The sequence below is a fragment of the Rana temporaria genome, chromosome 9 (assembly GCF_905171775.1).
Source record: "Rana temporaria chromosome 9, aRanTem1.1, whole genome shotgun sequence".
Lineage (NCBI taxonomy): Eukaryota > Metazoa > Chordata > Amphibia > Anura > Ranidae > Rana > Rana temporaria.
In genome coordinates, this window is record NC_053497.1 from 71043812 (window position 1) to 71062283 (window position 18472).

Sequence of the window (18472 nt, forward strand, 5' to 3'; positions counted from 1 at the left end):
CTGATGCGAATTAGGTTGTAGGCCCCCCTCAGGTCCAGTTTAGTGAAGATAGTAGCGAACCTTAATTTTTGAAACAGTTCGGGTATCAGTGGCAATGGATAACGGTTTTTAACCGTGATGTTATTGAGCTCTCGATAGTCGATGCACGGTCGAAGGGTCTGATCCTTTTTAGCGACAAAAAATATACCAGCACCTGCTGGTGAGGTGGATGGACGAATGAACCCCTTATTTAGGTTCTCGTCGATGTAGATCTTTAGAGCATCTTGTTCCTTCTCGGATAGGGGAAAGATGCGCCCAAAAGGGATCTCGGCACCAGGAAGTAGTTCTACCGGGCAATCATAGGGGCGATGAGGAGGTAGGGAGTCGGCCCCCTTTTTACTGAAGACATCGAGGAACTCATGATAGGGCTCCGGAACAGACTGAAATAAACTGGGGTCGGTGTTCAGACATAACAGAGTTGGAGAGAAACTGGAAGATCCAGGAAGGCAGTGTTCCAGGCAGTATTGGGAAGGAAATTGTAAGGTTCCAGAGACCCAGTCAATCTGGGGGTTGTGGACCCGGAGCCAGGGAATGCCAAGGATCACTGAAAACAAGGGTGAAGAGATTACATCCAGAATTAATAATTCCCTATGATTAGCGGAAGTAGAAGCCGGTAGAGGAAGGGTTTCTTGGGTCACTTGACCCGATTTAATGTGGAATCCGTCGGCCAGAAAAACTGAAAGCCTGAAGTCTTTCTTTCGAAGAGGAATGTGGTGCAGACTGGCAAAGGTGGCATCAATAAAACAACTGCAGGCGCCGGAGTCAATGATTGCGTTGACCGGAATCGTTCTTCCTGGGAGTTGTAAATACAGAGAAAGAGCAAGGTGTGTTGTATTGGTTGAGAGAGTAGAGACGTTGACAGGAACAGAAAAACGACACTTACGCATCTTGATGGGGCAGTTGGCGACATAATGACCGGGCTCACCACAGTAGAGGCACAAATTTAGCTGCCGACGACGTGTTCGTTCTTCTGGAGGCAGAGTGGGTCGCATGACCCCAAGTTGCATAGGCTCTGAGGTATCAGGAGAAGAGCTGGCCGCACTAGAGTGGACGGGTGGTTGGTAGCGAGAGGCAGGCAGGGGTGCTTTAGTAGTAACCCATACAGGGCGACTTAGATGAGAAGATCGCTCTGCTCGTCGCTCTCGTAGGTGTCGGTCAATCTGTATGGATTTGTCAATTAAAGCGGTCCTCCACCCTAAAGTGGAGTCCCGCTGATCGGAACCCTCCCCCCCTCCGGTGTCACATTTGACACCTTTCAGGGGGGAGGGGGGTGCAGACACCTGTCTAAAGACAGGTATTTGCACCCACTTCCGGCCACACGATACGGGCGAAAGACGGGCATTCCGTCACATCCCGTCTGTCGCCCGTTGTGTGCTGGGAACACTCGGCTCCCAGCACACAGCGTGTGAGCCAATCGGCGGGCGCAGCGCGACTCGCGCATGCGCCGTAGGGAACCGGGCAGTGAAGCCGCAGCGCTTCACTTCCTGGTTCCCTCAGCGTGGATGGCGGGGGGAGCAGCAGAGTGACGAGCGATCGCTCGTGCTCTGCTGCGATCGGCGCTGGACTCCAGGACAGGTAAGTGTCCTAATATTAAAAGTCAGCAGCTGCAGTATTTGTAGCTGCTGACTTTTAATATTTTGTTCCCATGGCACATCCGCTTTAAGTCCTCCAAGGTATCAGGAACCCCAATACGGGCCAATTCATCCTTTAAGTTTTCTGAAAGTCCCAAACGGAACTGGTGACGCAGAGCTGCGCTGTTCCACTGGGTGTCCGCACTCCAGCGGCGAAAGTCCGAAACATACTCCTCAACGGCTCGGCGGCCTTGTTGAAGCGCAAGCAGGGCGGCCTCAGCAGTAGCAGTTCGCTGAGGATCGTCATAGAGTTGTGCCATGGCCTGAAAGAAAGCAAGTAAAGTCTCAGTGTTGGTGCCATTTTCCTCCAATAGTCGGTGCGCCCAGGTTAGAGGCTCTCCTTGAAGAAGCGACACCACAAATCCCACCTTTGTGGCTTCTAAAGAAAAAGTCCTAGGTTGGAGAGCAAAATATAATTGGCAGGTGTTGCGGAAATTCTGGAATTTGGAGCGATCCCCGGTGAATCGCTCTGGCATCGGAACCCTGGGTTCGGGTGGTAGCATCACTACAGTTGGAGCAGCGGCTGATGAAGACGATCTGGCGGAAGATTCAGGAGTTGCGTCTCCGGACAGATTCTGTACTCGGCCTTCCAGTCGCATGTAGCCGTCCTGTAGATTTTTAACAGCTTGGGTGAGAGATGCGAGGTGTTTACAAATCTCCTCCATTGCTGGGGCCACTCCTGAGGGCTCTGACATGGCTGTCTGATACTGTTATGTATCACGTACCTGGTAACCAGAGCCCGGTGGTAGGAGTAGGCCTCTCTTACAACTCCGGCTTGTGAGCTGCTGGATATGGAACAGCAGACTCAGAAGCCTGGCGGGGTAGGAGTGCCGGCTGGCTGGATAGGTGAGTAGATGTAGACCACTGCTGGAAGTGAAGACTGGAGCTGAAACCGGAAGAAGGGTCCGCGACACTTGACAGAAGATTCACAGCAACAACTGAGAAGGCAAGCCGGTAAATAGACAGCAGACGGAAGCAGAGTCAAAACAAGCCGGATCACAATAGAGAGTTCAGGTATTCAGATGGGATAAGCAGGAGAGTAGTCGTTGTGCAGGCAGGTAGGTCAGGCAACAGTGGATCAATCAGAGGTAGGTCGATAGCAGCCGAGGTCAGGATCGGAGAGGTGCGGAAGGTCAAACAAGCCGGGTCAAATAGGTGATAGCAGATAATCAGGTTTCTTCAGGGTAACAGCGTTCAGAGACTGTAGATCAGACAGCAATGTGCTGGAGCTGTCAGTGTCCATTTAAAGCCGTTTTGGCGCCAAGGAGTCAGCGCGCACGCGCGCGCCCCGCTGCGCGCGCGCCGTTAACGCACGCGCGCGCACCACAGGCACACGACGGTGCGCGATTGCGCGCCGCTGATTTAACCCTCTGGAAGGATTCCGGAATTGAGAGGTGAGTCCCTGACATTTATGTTATCAGGTTCTGATTTCCATGGGAAATTTCTAACACCTGCTGCAAATTCCACTGCATTAGAGATAATTTCCTTCCTAAAAACTTGACTGGTTGGATGATATATTTTTCTCACAGCCCCGTCTGTATTTTCTTTGTTGAAGTTGTAAGGATAATGAAAGGTTCGCTCTGGATCTGATGTGGCTAGAAGTCTACCGATGTTCTGGTTGTAATCCATGGCAGCTAACTGGGTTCTTGCCACCACAGCATCCATACCAAAATGATGTTGTCTTGAATGATATTTGAGGACCATACTATGAAAGAATTCAATTTCTCCTGTGTGACAAAATACAGAAAGGGGATCAAGGTCATTTAGTAGTCTTGAATCTTGAACGATAGACTTCAGCTGATGGTGAGCTGCTGATCCTGGTGTTAACCACTTATACTCTTTTGGTTCATCATTTGGTAATGGTGGATGAGAGCATTGATGGTATAAAGTGTTGCCTGTCCATTCATGCACATTTGCGGAATGATATACGATAGAAAGCCATTTCTCTTTCAGCAATATGGGATTATGTTGACAAGTACTGTATGCCCACCACAAATGATTTCTTGCCAAAGGAATCCAGCTGGACAATTCCCTGCAATTTCTTTTTTTGCTGGCAGCATGAAGTTTTTTACCAATCGATTTGGCCCTATGCCACACATGCTTTATGAGTGGATATCTCTCCTTTATCATTTTTCGAACTGAAAAATGTCTGTTTGTGGCAACAACTTTTACCCTAACTTGATCAGATAGAACTCTATTTAGGGCCTCAACAAAGGCTAAGTGTTCTAGTGAAACTGAAGATTGACTGGCCTTTAACTGTTTGACCTGAAAATCAACAATGCGATGACTCTGGGCATCAAGTAGGGTGTAAGTGCAAAATTTCACATTAAAATTACTTGAGTTGCATTCACCATCACCAAGTAATGCCACACTTTTTGGACCAATTTGCTTAAGGATTTCACTCCGTTGAGAAAACCAGTGATGCTCAATAGTTGGGAACAAGTATTTTTTTTGATTATAGTAGTGTGTGTTTGCAGAAATGGCTGCCATTTCCAATAAAGAAAAAAAATCTTGCGTTTTCAAAAAACTGGACCCGCTACATAAAACCGCAGCTAAAATTAACAAATTGCCCACAGGCATTCGCCCAATAAAGGGTTGGCTAGTCCACAATTTAAATTTATGCTTGGAACTGCACTCTGCATGCACTACTAGTGCTGATCCGACCATGTATTTTCGCAGTCCAGTGATATGTCCATTGCACTGAGTATCCCCCTTGCAACGAGAACTCCAAAGCAGCTGGTCCAAACATTGTTCAAAGACTAGAAACTTCTTCTGCTTGGCCATGTTAGAATGTCCTATATCCGGGGGTAAGTATATAAAGGACAGGTCAGGATCTGCACAATCAACATAAAATTCTTCATCTTCCAACTGTATAAAGTTAAATGTCTCTTCTTCATGAGAGGGGTGATAAGAGGTGTCTGATTTTTTCTTTTGTGTACCAATTGAAGTGTTGAGCTCTGATAAATAGTCACAAGAGGAAACAATATTGTGTTGTTCAATTTTTATGGCATGTGGATCACTGGTGGGTTTAGGTGATATATCTTGCAAAAATGAAGATTGAAAAATACCCTTATTAGATGTAGCTGAAGCTCCAGTCTTAACACCGATTGAATCAATAATTGGAAGTATAGAAAGTGGAGGCAAATCAACAAGGGAACACTGTGTTCCAATTGAAACTTTGGACTTCTTCACTGCAACCTGAATTTTTTTATTACAAACATCATTCGTTTTGTTACACTGAGTGCTTTTATGCATTTTCCTAACTTTTAATTTTCTAGAGGAGTAAGCCATGTGAACAAATTTTACAGTGCTTGCTTTTCTTAATTTGAGTGTGTGATATAGGAACATGAGAACTAGGTTCTGTAGGCAAATAGCCACTTGCACTGGACTTATCCAAAATGCAGTCAACATATTGAGTCTCTTCTAGATCACATTCGGTGGTTTGTTTTATAAAAGACTGAAAAAACTGACTTGTAGAACTAATTTCATTAATACTAAAAGTGCTAGCAGAGCTAGTTTCTGAGCAAGGTTTGGTTGAAGAATCGTGACTTGTATGAGCCTGCTCTGTTCTCTGACGTTTGTAATAATCATGCTCAACATCAGTTCTATTATTTGTATAGCTTGTGGTAGTATGCCTTTCCAGTATGTTCTCCAAATTTACAGTAGGGTATGCTGTAGATTTCAAAACCTTATGTGGACCCCTCATCTCATAATCTGTATCTTTGAAATGACGAGAACAGATTCTATATATGCCTTTTCCAGCAGTTGCAATCCTTTCTGAGAAATACGCCAAATCTTCTTTAGGAACGTTAAGTTGCTCCAGCCATTTTCTTATTCGATCACGATTGCGGGGGAAGGCATGTAAAATTAGTTCTTCGGTCCTTGTTCTCCATGAAAAGGAGCAGGATTTTACAAAACAACTCGGCATTCTAGAAAAAACACAAAAAGCTATATTTAATGCATTTTGATGATGACTACTTAGTAAGAATATTTAATTCTGGTTGTAAAATCATGAACAATATTGAACAAGTGCTCTAGTGAAACTGAAGACTGACCAGTCTGTAATTGTTCGACCTGAAAATCATACATTTCACTCTCAATATCCTGGACAGTCTTGAGATTTTATTGTGCACTGCACAGATTCAAGTCAGATGCCATGAAGCCACCCCAAACCATAACTTAGCCTTTACCTTCATATTTCAAAGTAGGTGCAGAGTTCTTTTCTCTGAAAACTTCAACTCCACAGACGACTGACTCTTTTTTGTTTCTCTACTGTATGTCCGGTTTGATGCACATGATGATACCAAACAACAGATTTAAATAGATTGATTACATAGATAGAGATACAGATAGACTTTTGGTATGTGTGCACTTCTCTCTGTTCAATAGAAGCCAATTCAACGACTGGCTTCTGTTGTACGGTCATATTGGTAAACCAGCATAAGATCAGTGTATTCTGAAAGGGGTAGGTGCCTGTCCATTAGTTAATTTTTCCCCATTCAAACATGTATACCTTGCTTTACTGGCATCTATAAGGACCATAAGACATCTTCCTACTCAGAAAGTGTTGATGCTCCTTCATGCTGATGCCTGCTTGCATTTTGCAGACTAGGAATACAATTTTTTGAGGATGGAACAACCTAGATTGTTTTTTTTAAGGGGTTGTAAAGGTAAACATTTTTTTCCTAAATAGCTTCCTTTACCTTAGTGCAGTCGTCCTTCACTTACCTCATCCTTCCATTTTGCTTTTAAATGTCCTTATTTCTTCTGAGAAATCCTCACTTCCTGTTCTTCTGTCTGTAACACAGTAATGCAAGGCTTTCTCCCTGGTATGGAGTGTCGTGCTCGCCCCCTCCCTTGGACTACAGGTGAGTCAGGACGCCCACTAACACGCAGCTCATTTCTCTATCGGCAACGTAGAGAGCGTCCCGACTCTCCTGTATTCCAGGGGAGGGTGCGAGCACGACACTCCACACCAGGGAGAAAGCCTTGCATTACTGTGTGGAGTTACAGACAGAAGAACAGGAAGTGAGGATTTCTCAGAAGAAATAAGGACATTTAAAAGCAAAATGGAAGGATGAGGTAAGTGAAGGAGAACCGCACTTACAACCCCTTTAAGTGCGTAGCGTGCCAAAAAGGACAGGATTTGGGAGCCTGTTGCACGTGGGCGACTCCGTGAATCGGAATCCGTTTGCTGAGCAGGGAATCTCTCCGCTGAGCAGGGGGATTCACAGGTGCGGGTCTGCTCTGCATAGGACATACTCTCTACTATGAGGCAATCGGATAGAAAAACGGACTGCCTGACTGTATTTATACGATCCGTCAGAGGGATGGGGAATAAATTAACCATCCCTGTTTTTGGCAGACAGGATCAGATGGCAGTGGGTATCAGCAGACACATCCATTTCAAAGAAGAGACAAGAGGGCCAATCAGGTCTGCCTGAAAAACTGACAGGCAGACCCGATTGGATCGCCCCTGGTGAAAGGGGCCCAAGTCTTTATTCCACTGGTTAAGGTGTGTATCTCTAGCATCCAACACTTCTGCGGAAGAGCCCTATGCACATCTACCGTAAAACAGCAACATGTGACAGTAAGTGATAGCTTCCAGCAAGTCAACACACATAATATTTAAGACACGCGGACCAAGTGATCAAAGATCCATTGGTGATTGTCAGCAACAGGGCTTTCTGTGTTGTTGGATAGAATGGCAATGATTTAAAATCACTGCCATGTTTTTATTGTCTGGCTCTCTTTAATTTTCCTTAAAGCGGTTATAAACCCCGCCTGGTCATATTTACCTACAGGTAAGCCTATAATAATGTGCACCGTTTAGGAGATATTCACCCTGCATGCAGCCAGTCACATCAGTGGCACATGCGCTCTGAAGGTCTGGCATACCTTGCCAGAACTTCAGAGCTTTGTGCCGGTGACTTGTCGGTATGGTTCCCCTATCGAGATGGTTCCTGTAAGGACTGCGCAGGCGCAATCCTTGCCGACGGAAATCTCAGAACCTCGGGCGGCATCCAGGCTCATTCCTTAACATCCCCGTGGATTCCACGTCGCCCTGGAGGTTCGGTGATTTCCGTCGGCAAGGATTGCACCTGCGCAGTCCTTACAGGAACCATCTCGATAGCCGGAACCATATCGTCAGATCACAGGAACCAAGGGCTCCCATGTGAGGTCATCACGGCTCTGGCCAATTAACTTAGCCGGAGCGTACAAACATGGAAAAAAAAAAGACAAGGGGACCATGCCGACCCTCTCAGCTGTGACATTACAGTGCTGGAGGGCTTCATTCCAAGGTGAGTATTTCACCAATGGCATACTAGCACATTATGCCATTGCCTTGCAGGTTTTTTTTTTTTTTTGCAACATCTGTGGTTTACAACCACTTTAAATAATTATTTCACCACCAATGAAAGTCTAAATATTTATTTGCATCAAGAAAAGAAAGATAGGAAATATCTTACAATAGGATAAAATGAATCTTTTGAAAACTAAAGTCTTGTACACACAATCGCATTTTCATTGGACAAACGGCAAATAATTGTCGGCCAACAAACACAAAACTATGTGTTTTTTTCAGCTATTTAGCGCCACCCTTTGGGCAACTTCTGCTAATGTTGTGTTATGGCGAGCATTGCTTCTGTTTGTACTTTGGAGTTTTGTCCGATGGACTTGTGTACACACGATCTGATAATCCAACGGCACACAATTGTTGGTGGACAATTATAAAGCATGCATTTATCAGCGCAAAATCCGACAATTGTCCGATGGAGCATACAAACGGTCAGATTTTCCGACAACAGCCTGTCATCACACTTTTCCCGTCGGAAAATCTGATCGTGTGTACGAGGCTTTAGTACAAATTGTAAAAGTGGCCACTGAATTTGAAGTGAATGTACAGAATAGAAAGGGTAATCTCCATAAGGCTGAAATGGCACAAAAATATAAATAAAAGGCATCTATACATCACTGGTCAAAAGAAGCGTTGTGATTGATATGAATTATCTTAGCTATGACTAAGCACTAGTTTCAGTGCGAAACGCTTCAGCAGTCAGGTTTTTATTTTGCTGTGACTTGTCGTGCTGTCCTTCTTTTAATAAAGGCTACAATTTGTTCAGAGTGCAGCTGTCCAGAGACAATTTTAGTATGTATGTATACCGTTCCTTCCCATTTAAAACAATGGAAAACCGCGGCAATACCGCCCGCAATGCGCCTCTGCAGAGGCGCATTGCGGGTGGTATTAACCCTTTATCGGCCGCAAGCGGGGGTTAATACCACACCGCTAGCGGCCGAATCCCACGGCAAATCCGACGGTATAGCGCCGCTATTTTTAGCGGCGCTATATCGCCACCACAGCTCCCGCCCCAGTGTGAAAGGGGTCTAACTGTGGGTGATGAGACTGCCTGGGTGAGGAGACCAATCATCATTCCTAAGTATTAGGAACAAAGAAAAAATGGGGTTGGGACTTTATATGAGGCATGTGGTTTGCACCACCACAGGCCTCCATCCCTAAAAGGGTTTAAAAAATGGAAGGTTGGGACTTTAAATGAGATGCGATTAAATATACATATGGAAAATACAAAAATTCTTACCATAATAGCCAGGCTCAAAAATACCAAACCAAAGAAGCACAAAACCAAATTAATCTGTCTAACTGTATGTAATTAAAACAGAGGTTTAGTTGCAGTCATTTGCAAATGTCTGGGAAGCTGCAGGCCACGTCACGGCACTCTATGTAACTGCAGTCCTAACTATGAATTTAAAGGCCTCCAAAGGAGGAACCCAGGTGTGCTAGTATTAGGAACAACAGATTGCTCTCCTCACACCCGACAGAACGGAGATCTGACTGTACAGAGTCCTGACCTGAACCCGATAGAACACCTTTGGGATGAATTAGAGCAGAGACGGAGAGCCAGGCCTTCTTGTCCTAATCAGTGCCTGACCTCACAGATGCACTTCTGGAAGAATGGCCAAGCATTCCCATAGACACACTCCTAAACCTTGTGGACAGCCTTCCCAGAAGAGTTGAAGCTGTTATAGCTGCAAAGGGTGGGCCAACTCAATATTGAACCCTACGGACTAAGACTGGGATGCCATTTAAGTTCACGTGCGTAAAAAGGAAGGCTTCCCAATACTTTTGGTAATATAGTGTATGTAAAGGTTTCAGACATGTACCCTTGATTTCCTAATAATTTCTGCATATAAACAAATATTAATTAGAACACACAAGTGTTAAAAACAAGTAGTGGAGATATGGTGTCTCATACTGGCTGTGGGAATACAGTAACAGTTCCATAAACAAGGAGAGCCTTACCTGTCCATGTTGATGGTCTCCATTTAGAATCCGGCCTTTGCCCCCATGGTGGGCATATCCCTTGGGAGGTCTTCAGAGGCCGGGTTCTATGTGAACAGACCACTGTCCCAGACACATATAGCACCCTGCTGATAACTACAAGCTTTGCCTCAAGTTCCTTACTTCTGTTGCTGTGGTAGAATACAATGGAGTGATTGATTTCTCGGGAAAGGAGAAGTCGTCCTTCACTTTAGGAAACTAGCAAAAAAACTGAGAACCCCAAGAGAAATTTACTGGGTGTTGCTAAAAGGTATGCCCAGCAAAGCTTCACCCGTATTCCAATCACCCGAAGGTACCAGCCTTTAATCCAAGGTCTATGAATATCCACCTTATGTCATGTACTGTACCAATTAAGATCATTTTTTTAAATGTGTTGTTTAATTTCAGGAAATATTTAATTGAACCATTTGTGGCAGTAAGGGGTACTAATGAAGGCCTGTACACATCCTCTTGGTAGGAGCCAGATATCTGAAAGCTCCTTTATTATAGGATGTGCTTCTGGATTTCTTTAAAGCGGGAGTTCACCCAAATTTTTTTTTTTTAACATTAGATTGAGGCTCATTTTGTCAAGGGGGATCGGGTGTTTTTTTTAAAAATCGAAGCAGTACTTACCGTTTTAGAGATCGATCTTCTCCGCCGCTTCCGGGTATGGTCTTTGGGACTGGGCGTTCCTATTTGATTGACAGGCTTCCGACGGTCGCATACATCGCGTCACGAGTAGCCGAATGTTGGTGCGGATCTATATACGGCGCCTGCGCACCGACGTTCGGCTACTTTCGGAAAATCGTGAATGAATGAACTTTGGTCTGCAAATGGTCAGTTTAACCACTTTCTTCGACACTAGTTGCTCAAGTTTAAATCACTATTTTTTGCTAATTACTTGGAACCCCCAAACATTATATTTTTTATAGCAGAGACACTAGAGAATAAAATGGGGGCTGTTTCAATATTTTATGTCACACAGTATTTGCGCAGCAGTCTTTCAAATGCATTTTTTTGAAAAAAAAAAAAAAAAAAAAAACACACACAACAGTAAAGTTAGCCCATTTTTTTTTTTTTTTGTGTAGTGTGAAAGAGAATGTTACGCCAAGAAAATCGAGAAAGAATCGTGAGCTTTGATCTAAGCAAAAAGAATTGTGATTCTCATTTTAGCAAGAATCGTGCAGTTCTAGGTTCAATGCAGTTTTGCAGCCTATACGGTTTTGAAATATTTGACTCTGGAAATCCAAATTTTCAGTTACATGCTTACCTAGGTAGAGGCAGCATCGGTACAATGCAGCAACTGTCCTACGGCACCTTTGCACTGAGTGATCGAACATCGCTGATGGCTTGGTTTTAACAGCTGCCTAAGCAGAGAGCTGCTGACTTTCAATCAGCAGCTCTCTGCACTGCTCCCTCTGCTCCAGTGAGCGAGCTGAGCTGTGGAGGGGCAGGGAGCGGCCATCTCAGGCTCTCAGCAAATCCAGACTCCCATTGTCGTGATGACACACGCACACGGTGCCTTGACCGATTGCAGTGACGTCAGCAGAGAAAAAAAAAAAAAAAAAAAGCAGATCACAAGGGTGCACTCTTGTGACCCATAGGAAAAAGTCCAGTCAAAACAAGCTTTGGCTGGACTTCTTTAAAATGGTCAAAAACACGATCTAGAGGACATCCTAAAACTCAGATAATGGTATGACAGTAAAAAATTTAATTAAATAAAAATAAATAAAACACAAACACACACACACACACACACACACACACAACACAAAAAGGCATTTGCCCCTCTGGCTAATCCATTTAGACCCTTGTCAGGCATAAAGCCACCAAGCAAAGAATGTCAGCAACCATGTAACCCACCCAATCCACAGGGGAATGAGCACAGGCCTATATTAGTAACCCCTTTATTACTCACAAAAAAAATAACTGTAAAAAAAAAAAAAAAAAAACCCACACAAAATTCCTTTATTGAAATAAAAAAACACAAACACATACTTATCAGCTTTAAAAATAATGTTTATTATTATTGTCGTCCCCAAATGTAAACCATGCATTAATCGCAGCACCGCACAATGTAATCCACATAAATCACAGTTCAATGAAAAGAAAACCAACCGCATTGAATAAAAGTGCTTACTTAGAAACACCTAAAAAAATAAATAACTAAAAAGTAAAAAGTTATTTGTTCATTACTTTTATTCTAGGGCTGTGCAAATTAACTTTTAATTAATCGATATATCTTTAATTTTTTTGATCGATTAAAATTCTTTTGATTGGTACTCACCTCTCCGCCGGCTTCTGGGCCTTCAGGGAGTTTCGTCGGAGATCCAGTAACATCACAGACACCGGCGGAGCTTGCCGTGTCCATCTGAAGGGCTCCTTTGCTGTGCCTTCATATCTGCATGCTGGCAGGACCTTACTATCTGCCACACGCAAGGGCTGTTACACTTCCCTCTATCACTTTCCTCTATCAACCTGGGATTCTACAACCATCCACTGGGAGTTGTGATAGTTCCCTTTGCGGGACATCTACATGCCGACGGAATGATGTTAACCTCTCCTCATCTGGATTCAGCAGTGGTATCGTTGTACACATTTTTATACCAGTATCATACTTAGCTACATGTTTTTATGACTGCTTTTGGTACCGTTTGGTATTATGCGCACAATTTTTACAGTTTATGTAGCTACATCAATTTTATCTCCAGTGCAATATTTATTTGGTTACCTACTTGAAGACTATAAAAGTTTTAATGCTATTCCCATCGAGCGCTGCCTTTGTGTGGTTTTTGTATCCTGCTATCCATTTTTCCAGTGGTTGGGAATCAGCCTGCAAGGAGATCAGCTAAAAGTCGTTGGATCTGTATGTGCGTTATGATTAATCAAAATTAGTTGATTAAAAAAACAAACAAAAAAAAAAAACGATTAATCGAACACAAAAATTTTGATCAGTAACAGCCCTATTTCATTCTATATGTCCCCCCCCCCCCCCATCCCCAATTCCCCATACTAACCCATACTATGAAGCCCTCTGATGCATATCATCTTACTTTACTCTAATATGTAATTTCATATGTGAATAATTCCCCATACTCCTACAGATATTTGTTCATGTAGTTAAAAAAAAAAATAAAAAAAAAAAGGAAGCATTTTGTTAATTTTAAATAAAAACGTTTAAAAAAAAAAAAAAAAAAAAAAAAAAACACCTTACCTTTATTGTCAAAGTGACAGAGCTGGCTCCGGAACCACTGTCAGTCTCTACATTTGTCGGAGAAGAGAGAGGAGTTTTTTTTTGCATTTTGGGTCATCATGGGCTATGCATGAATGTCGGCACTGCCAATGTCAGTACATCTTCCCATAGTTCGATCGTGGAAGTGTGCAGGAAAGAGTGGCTCTATCTGTACTTCATAGGACCCTGTACAGGAAAGGAGCCACTCCAAAACCACTCCAAAATCAGGACAGGCGATTCTGCAAGAAACAAAAAGGCAACATCCATAGTAACTAAAACTGGACTTTAAAATCACTTTGAGCCTGGGTTCACACTAGCGCAATCTCAGGGATCGCATGCGATTCCCACCCAAACCGCAGGTGCCAATCACATGCGATCTCTGAGCAATGCCAGTTCAGCCATACAGTTAGGAATAAAAGAGAACTCTGCGATATGAGTGAAAAGTTTTGATAAAGCTGCTCCCCTCAAAGTGCTTAGCAAGCTAGCTTTGAGCTATGGGGGTGTATAATAAGGGGGCGCTAGTGATAAATATGCATTCTATAAAGTGCTTGCGCTCAATATTTCATGATCATACATAAACAGTGTGAATACTTAGTACAAATTTATAAAATACATAATTCTAGAAAAACAAATCAAAAAAAAATAAAAAAAGGGTACAAAAGTACAGATTACAGACCAAGATCATACAAAGCTCCACCTGACCTATCTTTGTAATTAAAGAGGTCATGGTGGTCTGGTAAGTAGGATACTTACCTTCATTCACTGGGTGTCGCTGTATTCAAAAATCGCTTTTGGCAGTGGTGATGGTGTAACAGATGAGAAAACTTCACACATCTCATGGACGTTTTTTGTTATATCTGCTGGCTGTTTATTGATGCACATTGCACTTTTGTACCTTTTTTGCTTTGATTGTTTTTCTATGATTATGAAATTATGTGTGTTTTACATTTGTACCAAGTATTCGCACTGATTATGTATGATCATGAAATATTGAGCATCAGCCATACAATTTCGCACAGAAAATAGTGCAGGGGCTTTCCGAGCGGCTCATGCCACTTTAAGGAGCGGTGGCAGAGGACTCCCACGCCCCCCCGATTTCTCTCAGGCTTACCATTTCCGCCTGAGAAATGATTTGACAGTGCCGCCGGCTGGGCACACTGACAAAGAGTAGATCTGCTTTAATTTGCCTCTATGGCCTTGGAGGACCCAAGCAAAATCATGACGTCACTTCCGGTCCAGAATGGAAGTAAACAGATCACGGATCATTCGGTACACAGACAGAACAGCAGTCTTCCTATGTAAACAAGGAAGATTGCCGTTCTGTCAGTACAGAAGGCATAGATTCTGTGTTCCTGTAAAGCAGGGGTGCCCAACCTTTTGAAGAGCGAGGGCTACTTAAGCGAATTAGTAACTGGTCGCAGGCCACAATAAGCAGAGCGGGAGGATGACAGGTCCGTGTCCACAGACACAGCCCACTCTACTCTATGGGCCCTCTGATCCAATCCGATCCAGCCAGATGCAAGGGAGGCAGATTCCTTAGGTAAACAAACACAAGCCTGTTTACATCTGCTGCTTCAAAGAGGTAAATAGTGAGTCCGATTGGGTCGGACCGATCATGTGAAAGGGGCCTAAGGCTGCTTTCACACTGACGCGCTGCGATTTGCCCAAACCGCGGGTGCAGCGCAGTGCACCTATGGATTTTCTACGGGTTAGCTGCACTTGGCCGTAAACTTCTATTATATCCAGCAGGTGTGGCACACTTTCTGAAAGTGCAACAAACCCACAGGTAATAACAGAAGTCTATGGCTCAGTGCAGGTAACCTACAGCTGCACTGCACCTGCGGATCAATTTGAAAGCAGCCCAGTAACCACTGCAGAACAAATATACCCATATATACTGTGAATTTAGTAGTAAACTTACCTTTAATAACAATTTTCCTTTCAGGTATTGCCGGCTGTTGCTGTCCCAGGCAGAGTGCATTTGGTATCACAACACCTGTGACAGTAGTGGGCACTATACAGGAAGCAACAGCGTATGTGGCTCTGGGTAGAGCTGCACAATTAAATTGTTAAAATTGTTAAAAAAAAAATCGTTATCTCGATTCAACCTCACCCCCCCCCCCCCCCCCCCCCGACAATCTCCAATGCAGAGTTTGCCGATTCTTTCCTATGGCTGCATTCACATCTAGGGGGTCATCTTGGGGCACATCTAGGCGGACAATACCGGCGTTTTGTCCCCGCAATTTACAGCGATTTGCGGCGACAAAACGCCGCGATTTCGTCCGCCTAGATGTGAATGCAGCCTATAACAAGTGAAGAGACTTTCTCTGCTCACTCAGCTGTCAAAAGAAAATATCTGGGCAGTCTGCCAAGTTCTTAACAGGAAACATTGTAACTAACGCTTCCTTCTTAGATCAAAGGGATAAACTTGTAAAGGGCGGTCTGCCAACTTTGTACACAATATGTAACATTGTAACTTATTTCCTTCTTAGAGCAAACTTCTGTGTGTAAATGAAGGAAGTTTAACCACTTGAAGTCCAAATCTTTTTCTGACACTAGTTTAAGTTAAAATCAATATTTTTTGCTAGAAAATTACTTGGAACCCCCCAAACATATATAATTTTATCAGAGACTCTAGGGAATAAAATGGCAATTTAAACAAAAAAGTGTAGCGCTAAATATATGTGAAAAATTAGATAAGGTTGAAGCAAACCTAATAACGTGTGATCATATATTGCAAACTAATTAAAAGTCCACAAATGAAGTTTAGAAAAAAAAGACTTAATGGTAAAGTCTCTTAAATAATAAAAACAAATCCAAAAATTGGTGAGTCGATCAACAATAAAGTGACTTGTCTTCGCAAACATGAAGTGAAAATCTGAAGTGAATCCACCACCAAAACAAATGGAGGCTTACCAGAATCAGTGGACCCAATTTAGGCTTATACCTAGTGGGTCATACATGCTTGTAAAGTGATGGTATCCTACTTCTAGAGGTATCATAGATGACAGGCAGGAAGAAGTCGTCCAATGCGATACAATGAATGTACCAGGAGAAGGATTATCCCAATATCAGCCTTTGATGGGAAGGACTTGGACCCATGTGAATAACTCAAAAACTCCCATCCGCACCACGGAAGACGCTGAATAAAATGGCAATTGCTGCAATATTGTATGTCGCACTGTATTTGCCCAGAGATCTTTCAAATGCAATTTTTTGGGAAAAAAAATAAATACACTTCAATGAATAAATAATAATAAAAAAAAATCCCAAGCCAGTGCCCCTCCCTCCAGAGCGCCCCAATCCCAAGCCGGTGCCCCTCCTCCCAGAGCGCCCCAATCCCAAGCCGGTGCCCCTCCTCCCAGAGCACCCCAATCCCAAGCCGGTGCCCCTCCTCCCAGAGCACCCCAATCCCAAGCCAGTGCCCCTCCACCCAGAGCGCCCCAATCCTAAGCCAGTGCCCCTCCGCCCAGAGCGCCCCAATCCCAAGCCGGTGCCCCTCCTCCCAGAGCACCCCAATCCCAAGCCGGTGCCCCTCCTCCCAGAGCACCCCAATCCCAAGCCAGTGCCCCTCCACCCAGAGCGCCCCAATCCTAAGCCAGTGCCCCTCCGCCCAGAGCGCCCCAATCCCAGCCGGTGCCCCTCTGTTCAGAGCGCCCCAATCCTAAGCCAGTGCCCCTCCGCCCAGAGCCCCCCACTGCCAAGCCGGTGCCCCTCCGCCCAGGGCGCCCCACTCCCAAGCCGGTGCCCCTCCGTCCAGAGCGCCCCAATCCCAAGCCGGTGCCCCTCCGTCCAGAGAGCCCCAATCCCAAGCCGGTGCCCCTCCGTCCAGAGCGCCCCAATCCCCACTGTACCTACATCTCACCCTCTGCACTGCAGCTCACCACAAATCTCTCAGCCCACTCCGTCACAACCTGCCCCATGGCTGAGCCTCCTCGCCAATTCTCCTTGTAGGAAGTCCGCCTCTCATTCCCTGTCCCTCACCCCCGGGTCTACTCCGTCCCGATATCCTCACCTCTCTTTCCAACTTCTCCGCTCTCACACTCAGATGTACACAACGCTCCTCGTGCACTCGCCTAATCCCGGTGAACGCGCACGCCGCGTCATGTCGTCAGATCACGCCGGTGACACCGTGCCAAGCCCTTAGCAGCGGCTCAGCGTCGTGAAGCGAGTGCTGTCATCATCGTCATCATCATCATCATCAACTGACCCGGAGGAAGGTGCGGGGTCCGGGAGAGCGCCATGAACTACTTACCGCTTCTGGTGTGTGTGCTGTACTCGGGCCGGTGTGCCGCCTTCTACCTCCCCGGCCTGGCCCCGGTCAGCTTCTGTGAAGGAGGGAGTGGGAAGGAGACCTGCAAGGTGAGGAGGACTCGGCACTGACAGGGGGAGGGAGGGGACACACATCGCTCTATTATATACTCCTATAGGATGACACTTGTCTTATTGGTGGGGATCGGAGTCCACAGGACAGTCTGTGCCTCGTACTGACTGATCCACCAAGTTATGTCTGTGTACATTTCCCTTCACTTCCTGTCCCAAAGACACAACAGGAAGTCCCCCAAAGTGAGCCCCATGATAGTTGTCACTGGAACAAGTGGCCCCATTGGAAGATCTCCTTGTTCTGGTGACAACTGTTCAGATTTCCCATCGATTTCTGTCTCTGCAACCTTGGTGACCAGTATAAATAAGGGGGTCCTCCAATGGGGACAGACAGAGGGTCTAACCTGCCCCACTCTATACAAAGCAAAATAAAGGCCATGCTTGGAAAGGTCATCGGCCCGATCACTTGGAGTGTCTGTGTGCACAGGGCCATAGACATGAATGAAAAGAACGTAACATCTTCTAGGTTGTTTTCCAAAATAAGCCGGATGTGTTTATAAACGCACAGAATAGAAGTTCCCAAGTCTTTCTTTAGTGCCGGTGATCTGCCGAGCTGGTTCCGGCTATCGTGAAAGTTCCTGCGCAGGCGCAATCTGATCTGCCGAGATGGTTCCGGCTAACGGAAAAGTTCCTTCAAGGACTGCGCAGGCGCAAACTTGGTGACGGAAATTTCCGATCCTCGGCCGGCATCCAGGGCGACGTGGATTTTGAGGAAAGTGGCCAGTCGGCCTCACGTCCTTGCTGCGCTCGGATGGCTCACTCTGCTCGCTCGGCCTCCTGGCTCTTTTTTTAACATCCTCCATTCCACTGGGATGTTAAAGAATGAGCCTGGATGCCGGGCGAGGTTCG

At 45.0% G+C, this 18472-nt stretch overlaps 1 protein-coding gene across 1 annotated transcript in view; it reads left to right on the plus strand.

Annotated features, from left to right (window-relative positions):
• Positions 1–17371: 17371 nt before the first annotated feature.
• LOC120913648 (transmembrane 9 superfamily member 2-like) overlaps positions 17372–18472 on the plus strand; it is a 62754-nt gene continuing 61653 nt past the window's right edge. The window contains exon 1 of the mRNA XM_040323762.1: positions 17372–17602. Within this exon, the coding sequence (XP_040179696.1) occupies positions 17483–17602 (120 nt within the window). The 5' untranslated portion in view covers positions 17372–17482. The remainder of the gene's footprint in view (positions 17603–18472) is intronic.